General features: G+C 39.6%; 1 protein-coding gene across 2 annotated transcripts in view; it reads right to left on the minus strand.

Annotated features, from left to right (window-relative positions):
- Positions 1-3,613: 3,613 nt before the first annotated feature.
- cwc27 (CWC27 spliceosome associated cyclophilin) overlaps positions 3,614-11,882 on the minus strand; it is a 29,076-nt gene continuing 20,807 nt past the window's right edge. For both annotated transcript variants that reach the window (XM_046066078.1, XM_046066077.1), the window contains 3 exons: positions 9,708-9,817; positions 9,493-9,596; positions 3,614-4,130 (listed from right to left, as the gene is read on the minus strand). In XM_046066078.1, coding sequence (XP_045922034.1) covers positions 3,968-4,130; positions 9,493-9,596; positions 9,708-9,817 — 377 coding nt within the window. In that variant the 3' untranslated portion in view covers positions 3,614-3,967. The remainder of the gene's footprint in view (positions 4,131-9,492; positions 9,597-9,707; positions 9,818-11,882) is intronic.

Consider the following 11,882-nt stretch of genomic DNA (forward strand, 5'->3'; position numbering starts at 1 on the left):
GGGGGGGGGGGGGGGGGGGGGGCATAAGTATTCTCCTGGTGGTGTTGGAGAGGAATTACACTGTCTTGTCCTTCTCTCTGGTCCCATTTAAACATAAATCACTGATTTATATGACACACAGTGTCCTTATAAACAGCTAATTTATCTGAGCAGTCTTCAGCATTTCTCTCAGTAACACATCAGTGGCACGTTTCAACCTAACCTGGACCCAGAAGCACATACGGTCAGTCAGATCGCTGTATCACCTGTTTTAGATTTGCGGCAGTTCGGGCCGAGCCGGGCTCATAATGTAACATTAACTCTCCTTCCTGTTCCATATGAAAATTTAAGGATAATCCCAGAAGTGCAGTAAAAAACTGTGTGCTGGCCAAATGCAGCTCCTGGTCACACACATGGCAGTGGCAGATCATTTACCCCAAAACCACCACAGTGAGGTAAAGTCTTTGGTTTAAACAGTTCCTTTTTACAAGCTCTGACTGCTCCACTGGTGACCTGAACAGGACCGTCTGCCAGACATCGTTGAAAAAAAACAATATCCATCACTGGTTTCCGCCTCAGCATTAAAGGAATAGTTCAACCTTGCTTTCCTGCCGAGAATTAGATGAGAAGATTGGTAACACTCTGATGTCCGTTAAATATGAAGCTACCACCAGGAGTTGCTTACTTTAGCTTAGCATAAAGACTTTAAACAGAGGAAAACACTTACATTTTTGTACAAATTAAAACACAATGTAATGTGTTAATAAGTGACCTTTAGAGATGCTGGTAGAGTTTTTTTTTTCTTTTTTGCCAAGCTAACTATATTCTCCTGCTACCAGTCTTTATGCTAAGCTAAGCGTCTCCTCTTCATATTTAAAAGTGAAACTGTATCGATCTTATACTCATATATATACTCATACTCATATTTCCCAAAAGGTCAAACTACTCCTTTAATCTGGTGAAAACTGTTATTGTAAGGTGAGGCTTCATCATCTCTGCCAAAAGTTAAACCTGGCTATTCATTAACCTACAATTGTATACAGTTACCGTAAAACTTCAATTAATTGCCCGGGCTTTTATTTGCTTAAATCACTGAACTGAACTCATTGAACCCTGCCTATATATGGGACAAACTCCTTCACCATCCCGGTAAACCTGAATCTGTTTCCGAATACTAACCTAAATGATTGAATTGCAGAGAATCTAACTGGAGGTTTTATACACCCAAAGAACTTCTATAAAAGCCAGACCAGTCGTCTAATTGAGAGATACATTTATTTATCAAAACATGTAGCCACACCAGGCCAGTAAAAAGGACAAGCGTCTAACTGGGACTAGGCTTTTAATTGATGTTTCATGATAGTTAAATACCACTTTGCTCTGTTTTTGTGAATCTGGCTATTTATAATTTGCAGAATCAGTGCTTTATCTTTAGAAACCGTCACTTCACTGCAACACACTGCTTCTCACAAGCTGATTAATGTGCCTAGTTAATTAAGCGTACTATATATACCTATGTAAAGATAGACAAGGAATGCTCAATACAGCAGATGTCTTAGCTATGGAACCACGGTTGTCTGAAATCACTCCCCAGTCACTACCTAGTGCTCTCCATTTAGTACAAATTCTTGTTCTTTTTTTATAAAAATAAAAAGAGGTCTTTATTTGATAGTGACAGTAGAAATACAGACAAGGAGAGAGAGAGAGAGAGAGAGAGAGAGAGAGAGAGAGAGAGAGAGAGAGAGAGAGAGAGAGAGTATGGACTGGAATCAAACCTGGGACATTGCAGCTATATGGTGTGCATGTTGGGGACAGTCAGCTATTTGCCCCTATTTCCAGGATATTATAATATAATATTATATATATATATATATATATATATATATAATATTATATATATATAGCTATATTTTAATGCAATAAACCAACAAAACCATCATAAGGAAGATTATAATGCAACTGAATATCTTCTAACCCTCCTAGAATGCAAATGTAACTGTAAATTTGATGAAAATAAAGTTATCATACAATATTTATAAAATATACCAGGTGAATGTCCATATTTGGCAATATTTACTGTTTAAATGTTGACTTTTATTGGGAGTTATCTTTAAAACACTATTTCTGTCCATACAACCAAGTTCCAACATAACATGACATTGAAATACTGATAAAAACAGGGAATACTGATCAACATTACTGTGACCAAAAGCAAGTACAGGAACATCCCACAGTGATGGGGGATCAATCGATCTGGCTTGAGCAGACCTTTCATTTGATACCCTGGATGTCTTTGTAGCTCCTACGAGTCGCCTGCTAAACCTGCAAAAAAAGACCGGATGTGAAAAAGCAAGACTTCTGCTCTGCAGAAAAGGCGAGAGAAGGCAGGCACACGGCTCCCAGGTACTCTGATACGGCGAGAACTGCAAAAATAAATCAGTGGTTGTGATTGTTTATGTATATTGGCTCGTTTGTTACTTTTATCCAGCTAATTAGTCTGTAATGTTGGTGATTTGAGTGATGTGAGCTGTACAGCTGATTTCAGGGGTTGATTAGCTTTGGTTGGAGGGGTTGGACCTGAGGGTACATTCTCATTAGACATAACTGGATGCTTATAACTTCAGCCATGTACGGTGATTACAGAGCGATTTATCTTGAGATATAGGCTTATTTAGATGCTTGGTGTTTGATGGGTGTTTGGTGTGGATAAAATTGGTTGGTTTGAGCTTCTAGCTGAGCCTCCAAGCTTCACAGAGGTGCATGAATAGGGTGACAAAATAATCTGATCTTCCACTGATTTCCCATTTGCATTGTGCGCGAAAATTGGTGGCTGCCCCCGGTACTGGGGGCTTTGGTGTTTAACAGGTTTTAACCACTTGGCCACTGGATGTCACAGTGTAAAATGTACGCACTAAAAAGCACAATTAAACAAAAAAATACTTTACTTTTTCAAATAATTCCAACATGCACCACCTCACAGTTGATAGATGTGTGTGAGACCTAAATGACTAAGTAACTGGGACATTTGATGCATGAACATCTCTGGATTAGTGAGGTGAAATCTTTATTTTGTGCTTTCCTCCCAAAATAGGTTACAGCGCCATACTTTTAATCCTCCTGCTTGTTACAAACCTGAATTCTGAACATACGGTCTCGTGAAAAACAAGCGTAGAGCGTTACGTGAAGCAGGACTTCACAATCATCTAAATTTGCTATACAGCAAATTGTTGTTTATATTTATGAGGCTCAGGCTTTTTGACTTAAGGAATAAAATCTCGTCAACAACGAAGATACACCTGGACAATCTAATGCAATCCAAAACAACCTCTATGATGCTATCATGTTTATTAAGTGTTAATTAATTCAATTATATGTTTTTGCATTGAGGTCACAGGTGTCATTGTGTTGGACTGTATTCTATAGTTTAATATTCTGCCGCCTGCATGTGACTAAAACACCTCTCCATATAATACAGTCCAATACAACACCACATTTAACTCTGGCCTCAAAAATAAATAACTGAATTTACACATTTTCAACAAAGTGTCACCAGAAACAGAACATTATGAGCTTCGGAAAGACAGATGTTATGGCAGGATTGCACAATAGGACAGAGACAACATAATCATAACAGTCTGCTTACAAAATGCAATTTATTATTTATTTGGTAAAGTCCAATGCTCACATTTAAGCTTCAGACAAAATAAACAGGAAACGAATGGCTTAGAAAAGTTAACAACATTACAATTAATCACAACCTCAATCTTTACTGTGACCACAGTCTTCACTGAGCGTTGTCCAGGTGCAGCTGTTCCAAGTGAAGAAGCCTTTCCATCACAGATTACAGGGATCGTTTGGGCTCAGGTCAGCATCCACAATCCAGATGTTGGAGCCAGGAGACCGATTTAGAGGGTTACAAAAGCGCACAGGCAGGACTGGTTTTTCAGTCACATGGATTGGACAGAACCTGACCTTTGACCTCATGACCTCACCTCTTGGCCTTCTTCTCCTTCATGATCTTCTTGCTCTCCTCTCTCCTTCGTTTATTGACGGGGTTTCGAGGGTCGTAGATCTCGAAAGTGTCCTCGTCCTGCATGTTGGCATCCTTGACTTTTCTGCTTTGCTCATCAAACTGCAGAACATGGCCCATCCTAAATCAGACGCAGAGAGGTGGAGAGAGTTCAAAGAACAGCAGCAGAGCATCCACTAAATCACATCGCAGCAGAACTTTTACCAAGAGGCTCCTTTTGCTTTGAGCAGTTTGATTATAATATCATTATCAAAAAATGGGAAAAACCTAAATTTGAGAAACCATTTCTATTATTCAATTGGCAAGAATTTTATTTCCAGTTGCTGATCATGAACACCATTATCAGAATAATAATAATTAACTTCATTTATAGCAACAATGAAACAGATAAAAGTGAATAATAAAGAATGAACGCAATGGAGCATTAGCATACTTTTAATGCAACATAGGTCTATCTTGAAATTGAAATTCTTTATCAAATACCCATAATTGTTTGTACATAACTGCTGCAAATCCACAGTAAATCATTACAAACTACTCCAGATTTAATTTTCTTGTGTTGCGAGATCTTTCCCCTTGTAACCCAATACTAAACGTTTAGTTAAGTCTATTTAAGTTAGGATTGACTTAATTTATCCAACACTGTGGGGAAATTCGCTTGTTACAGCAGACACAACACAAAACATGGACAAATCTAAATTAAATAAAAAATCATTAAATGATTTGTGATCAAGATTTTGAGTAACGCTTTTAAACTGCGGTGCGCATTTAGGCTGAATTAAGTGATTTTTCTGGCCACTTGGGGAAGACAGGGTAAAAGCCCAACATCTAACATATTATCTCATTACCTTATAAAGTTGTTATAATAATAATATTATTATTATTAATACTACTAATAGTAATCTTTATTTATAGAGAACCTTTCAAAACAATGGCAAACGAGTTCGAAAACAATTGCAAATTTACAGATCCAGCAAACACAGTGCGACGTTAGCACTAGCATTAGGCCACCAGATGAATTTAAGTCCAATATTCACTTGCCCATTTGGTCTGTTTTGTACTGCACCACCTCCCGAGGGAAATATCTGGCTCTTTAGCTAGCCACTATGTTCGTCAGCTAGTTGCTAACATTGTCTGTCATCTGTTTGGTGCCGGGCAGGTTGTGTACAGTTGGTTTAAATTAATCATAATAGGCTATGAAGGCAAAGATTGAATCAAATGAAATAACTTTATCCAAGTGACTGGCTGAACTTTATCAATTAGACAAAAATATTTCCAAAATATTCTGTACTGCTGTCCCTGGGAAGCCAATTTAAAGCCTGGGTCACACAAATTGCTTTGAACACAGATTTTAAGCCTTGTAGGAATTTAAAGAAACAGGGGCAGTCTGGTGAGTCTGGTTGGGGAATATACGAACATATTAATACTAGTATTTAAAGCTTAGCAAAAACTATGCACATAATCCCACTAAAAGAACAATTCAACTGAGAGGGGAACATTAAGCAGGTATTTTAATAGTTTATTAGTACTATAAGTTTTAACAAATATCAAATATCTTAGCAGTTCAAAACTCCTGAAAGAAAGCCCTGGTCCCCAGAGAACAGACGCTCATGTGTCTTTCATTTCCCGGTCAGTTTCTCTTCCCCCAAAGACAGATTAAAGAATCAGGACATTCCTCACAGCAGATATCAGTGTCAGGCGCTCCACAGATAAAACACATTTTCTTGATGCCAATGTAAATCTAAACAACGCAGGAGTGGACTAATCAACTACAAGGATCCATATTTAGCCATGTTACAGGCAAAAAAAACCCTGTCATGTTGTCAACCAGCCACATTCGTACATTCATGTCTGAGCGGAGAATCAAGAATCAGAAATAACCAAATGTTGGACAGGGATGTGCAAATCAGTCTGTCCGCCTCTTTGGTCCAGACTGAAATATCTCATCAACTATTGGATTGATTGTAAAAAAAAAAATTGTTACAAACATTCGTGATCTGCAGAGGAAGAATCCTAATGACTTCTCTGATCTTATGACCTTTCTTCAAGTGCCACCACGAGGTTGTGGTTTTGCGTTAAATAACTAATCAAGTATAACATTAAACTGAAATAAAATCTGGTGCACACATTCACGCCCCCCTCAAGATGAACTGTAATCTTTTTGAAATCGAAAACAAAATCTTCAATCCGACATTCACAGTTAATTTACATTGGATTGGCCAGCTGTGTACGAACCACTTCTATTCTAGCATAACCAGACCCTTGTTTCAATACATTAACAGGATGTGTTAAACCTAAAGGTTTTTCTTGAGGCAGCTTTCTGGCTTTATTATATACTAGACAGAACAAAGGTCGTAACCCGGACTCAAACCGGGGACACGGGGCGATTACACGGCTGCCGTTTTAGATCTGTTGTCTACAACATAGATCATGAGTTCATATTGAGACATCTCAATCTATCTCCGTCCTTGTCCATACACTAAGCCAACATGCACCATCAGTTACAACAGCTTCCCTCATACTGCATCTCAATCTTTGACTGTCACTTTAAAGTTGAGGATCAGCTGGTCTTTCTTATCTACATGACCTTGTATATGTCTAGACGTGTATATTGTGCCCAGTGTGTTTCAAACTGGCTGTACTAAATAAAGAAACCTGTATATTCTCTATTGTATATTCTAAAAGATTTTGTGTTTGATGCCTTATCTCCGGTGTATAGTGTATAAGTGGTATATATGGGCTCTGTTCTGTGCACAGGTTGGGTGTGTTGAGTGTCAGCCTGTGTGTTTGTGCACGCTCTCTCCGGTGTTCATTTGAAATCGGCAGGAGTTGTGACAGCTCATCTAGAATGTCATGGCTAGACTCTGGCAGACCCTGAGGACTCCTGCAGTGAGAGTGGGCCGCCTCTGATAATTTGTCTAGCAGTCTCGGCGATGACAGCCCGCCGGCCGTACAGCCTCAGTGTCGTACGGCTCCGAGAGGTGATGTGGAAACCAAGTGTTCAGGGCTTATCAAAACCGCTCTGCGCGGCCACGGTGCAAGGCCACAGAAGCCTTTCGTCAAATTTATTTTTCTTGTGTTTCTTTCTTTTTTTTGCTCAAGTACGGGGTGGGAATTAAGGAGTGCAGGAGGGTCGGTGAGAGTGACGGAGGGCTCTTTGCATTGAGAGTGTGATCTCTGAGAGCTTGTGTGTGTTAGCGTAGACCGAGAGGAGGAGGGGGGCTGAAGAGGGAGAGTCAGAATTTGTAGACACAGACACAGATGGAATAGTTTACCTCCTCTGGCCCAGACTTGACTTCCAATGTCTGACCTGTTGTAACCCACATTCTGTTCGCAGTGCTCCTAGAGTGGCACAGACTTCCCACTGGTGTTTTTCTAGGACTGCTATGCTACTGCCGCTGTCCTTCCCTTCTCGCCATACCTGGCGGGGGCGGCACAGTGAGGTGTCTATAGCCCGGGAGAGGCTCCAAAAGCCAGCCAAGGTTTTTCTGAAATTCATTAGGGTCCCCACACACAGACAGGCTACACTTCAAGGGGGCTTCTCGAGACTAATAGCAACTACAGATTTTGTTATTCTAAATCTTTCACACACAGACACTTTGCTCAAATTCAAACACATGGTATTCATTTCAAACCCCTACTCCGTGTAGTTAGACTTTGAGATCTTTGGTGAAAAACAGAATCTGAGAGGAAAACACAGCGTCAGGGCTGATTTCCTGATGGCCAATCTGGTGGCTGCGGGTTGAAATCCCAACTTGAAACACACACACACACACACACACACACACACACACACACACACACACACACACACACACAAACACTTGAACTTTCACACACATTTATCAGAACCTGAAGCAAGCTTTGGATCTGACAAAGATCAGTTTCATCATTCCTGGTACATAGAAGGATTTTCTGCATTTTAGTGTCTCATTTATGCTGCTCTTACCATTATATATATATCATAAAAAGTTTTTACAATCTCTTACACTCTCGTGTTCACCAGGAGGGTATCAACAGGAACAACACAAAGTAATGAAAAAGGCCTTTCTGTGCCAACTTTTCATGCTTGAACTTCACCGTCCACAAAACAGGGCGTTTGCCAAACTGCTTCTTGAACTCTCCAGGAGCACTCAGGACCCCGGGGTGCTCACGTGCTGCTACTAATATTTGCTAAAGTGAATAGTGTCAGTGATTCAAATCTCAGCAGGACTGCTTACACAGAAGCTATTTCATTTTGTCCTATCCAGTAGTCCTTTTCCAGGAGCATTCATACATTGAACGTTTATCATAAAATACTAAATACAAATGTCTTCCAAACTTAAGATTGGTATGAAATTACAATAACTGAAGATAAAGTAACAAATAATGAAGTGAAAAAAAACATTAATAACCTGACCTGAGAAAGAAATTATGAGAAACAATTAAAACATTTATATGAAAGTTTATTTAACAATTTTGAGCTATACTGAAGCAAGTGAAGGCTGCGCCATGCAACAATCCAGTAGTTTATTTATCTGTGTATGATTCAAATTGGTGTCATTTCAATAGTGAATAGATTGTGTGATTTCTGTCATGTAAAGTCTTACTGTAAAGCCAAAATAGCTTGTTGTTTGAAAAAGATTCTCAGCACTCAATTTCTACCTTAATATTACCACATTACATTAAGCTACTTTTTCTTGCCACTATCAGTTGAACAGATTCAAAACTACACTAATAGATTATTGTGACTCTGGGGCAGTGGAACAAGCTTGATATATTCTCATCTTATAAAGTTATTAAGGCAAAACCACCTACCCATTTACACATCCAGACACAAAGCAATATAACATTCATTTGGAAGTGTGTTTCTAATCTACGTATGCTCACTCTCCTTTAAGTTTTTGTTTGGTCTCTACAAACTCCAGAGGGAAATATCCGGCTCTTTAGCTGCTAAATGCTCCACTATGTTCACCAGCGGGTCTCTAACTGTGTCTGCCTGTTGTTGGCTGCTGAGCAGGTTACGTACGGTGTCTTTTTAAGAAGTCTTTTTATTTTATTTAATGGAATTGAGGTTGATGAGAAAGACTGAACCAAACAGTGACATTGGGGTTCTTAAAACCAAACCAATGAAACCGTGGGGAGTATTAAGATCATGGTCTGACCCTTGCCTCAAACTCCAGAGCCCTGTGATCAACAACAGGTGATTCTGCAACTGTATGGCCAGTTTTGATTTTTGAAATTGGCCCAATGACAGCCAAGTGTGCGGAGTGGGTTGTTGGTGCAGTATTATTTCCACAACTTCCACGCCAACAAGCCTTAGTTCGGCAAATAACAGCTAGAGGGACGGTACCCATAGTAATGGTGGTCAGTGTGACTTTGCAGGTAAATTCAAACAAACTTAAGAATGTTTTGATTCCACAATGACAGATGACCACGAAACCATGTAAAAAAAAAAAAAAAAAATCCAAATATATATCTTAAACGGTATCAGGCTCACTGACCATCCTTTGTCGTCATCTTCTGCCAGCTCTTCCACGTCTTCCTCTGGACCTTCAGCGATGGCCGAAGACAGCTTGGACTTGAAACGACTGAGGAGGGCCAGAGTCTACCAAAAAGATCAGACATCATCAATACACAAGATGCAAATTAACAAGGAAAGTCCCTGATCCATCAATTTGAAGTTCAGTAAGTGATGACCACATATTGAGTTATTAACCTGTTCTTCTCTGTTTGAGCCTTTCTTCCTTTTTTGTGTCCTGAGCTCTTCGTACTTCTTTCGTCCCTCCAGATACTCAGCCACGGCCTCGCTGGATGGCTTTTTATCCACTGGAGAGACAAGGGAGACATCACTACTAATTACTATTAGTGCTTTATTTACTTTATCTAAATATTTTTGCTTGCTCAATGAGATTGATTTTCCAGTTTTCTCTATATAATTAAAATCTTAATTTATTTAGTTTTGGACATAATTACACTTGAAATGGCAAAAATTCACTTAGTTCCACCAACTCAAATGTAAATATTCTCAGTTTTTCTTACTATTCTGTGACAGTAACCTGAATATCTTTGTGGGTTTAGACTGTTGGTTGTTTGGACGAAACAAGACATTTAAAGATGCCACTTTGGACTCGGGGAAATTATTATTTTTATTATTATTATTAAATATTTTCACTTCTCTGTGACATTTTATACACTAAACAACAAATTTAATCAATCATAATTTCTTAATTGATAGTAAAATAATAATTAGGTGCAGCTCTAATAAGGGCCTGAAATGTAAAACTGGACACTAGAGCAGCTACATATAAAGACGTGTAATCTGTGTGTGTTGTCAAATGTAGGCAGAGAGAGTGAAGCTGCAGTGCTGACGGCAATGCTGGGAATCATTTCCCACCAGACTGTCCTTCTCTGCGGTACGTGTGAAGTAGTCTCACATCATGAATGAAAGGAGAGACAATCAGCACGCTGACATTGGTGTCTCATGCAGTTAATGTGCTTCTGTAAATCTCACAGCTCAGAGACGCAGGCAGTGAAGTCACCGAGTGGCAGACAGTGAGCACAGTCTGCTGGCCGGTGGAGCACTTTCTTTCCACAACAAAACGTGATGTCACTCACACTCACTCACTCACTCACACACTCACACTCACACACACACAAACACACACACACACACAGAGCTGTGCCAAGCTGTGCCACTTCTGACTGGACACTGAGACACATTCTGCTGCACCGAATTAATGATGTAACAGCGAAAAGTTGACTGTTTGTCATTTATTAAGAGCTGCAATGTTATGAGTTTCTGTTAATGTCTATTTATTCATATGACCATTTATGAGCAGTAAAGTCAGAAAGGGACGTGACTATGAAAAGATAAAGTGCTTACTGAGATCTACTAATCAAACACTAAATTACAGAAGAAATGCAACAACGTTAAACATACAGGAGAAATATAAAGTTTAAGACTGTTAGGTTTATCTAACATACCTAAACTAACCTGAGGTTACCCACTCTGCACCGGAGGAAACCGGAGCACCTGGAGGGAACCCACGGGGAGAACATGCAAACTCCAAAAAGAAAGGCCTGGAAGGACCAAGGTTGGAACGCACGACCTTCTTGCTGTGAGGCGACAGTGCTAACCACAGCACCGCCCAAGTTCAGACTCCGTCTCTCCAAAACGAAGGTCTTTACAGCTCTCAGTGCTTAGATATTAAAAGGAATAGTTCCACATTGTGGGGAAAATTATTTTATGTCTTGCCGAGAGTTAGATGAAAAAAATCGATACCACTCTCATATTTGTCCGCTAAGTAAGAAGCTTACTTTAGCATAACGACCGGAAACAGCTAGTCTCACTGTCTGAAAGTAACAAAATCAGTCTACTGCCACCTCTCAAGCTTAGTAACACCTTACAGTGGGGGAAAAAAGTATTTGACCCCTTGCTGATTTTGCAGGTTTGCCCACTTACAAAGAATGCAACAATCTACAATTTTAATCATATGTACATTCTAACAGTGAAAGACAGAATCCCAAAGAAAATTCCAGAAAATCACATCATATGAATTTATAAAAATTGATAACCATCTGATGAGGAAAAACAAGTATTTGACCCCCTACCAAACAGCAAGTATTCTGGCTCCTACAAGCCAGTTAGTCTTTCTTTAAGACACAGCCCCAATCCCAACCAATTATCTACATCAAATACACCTGCCTCACCTCGTTACCTGTATAAAAGACACCTGTCAACACCCAAACAACCAGCATCCAACATCACCACCATGGGCAAGACCAAAGAGCTTTCTACGGACATCAGGGACAAGATTGTTGATCTGCACAAGGCTGGGATGGGCTACAAGAGAATCGGAAAGCAACTTGGAGAGAAAAGATCAACTGTCGG

Source organism: Micropterus dolomieu, linkage group LG13 (genome assembly GCF_021292245.1).
Source record: "Micropterus dolomieu isolate WLL.071019.BEF.003 ecotype Adirondacks linkage group LG13, ASM2129224v1, whole genome shotgun sequence".
In the NCBI taxonomy this organism is placed as follows: Eukaryota; Metazoa; Chordata; class Actinopteri; order Centrarchiformes; family Centrarchidae; genus Micropterus; species Micropterus dolomieu.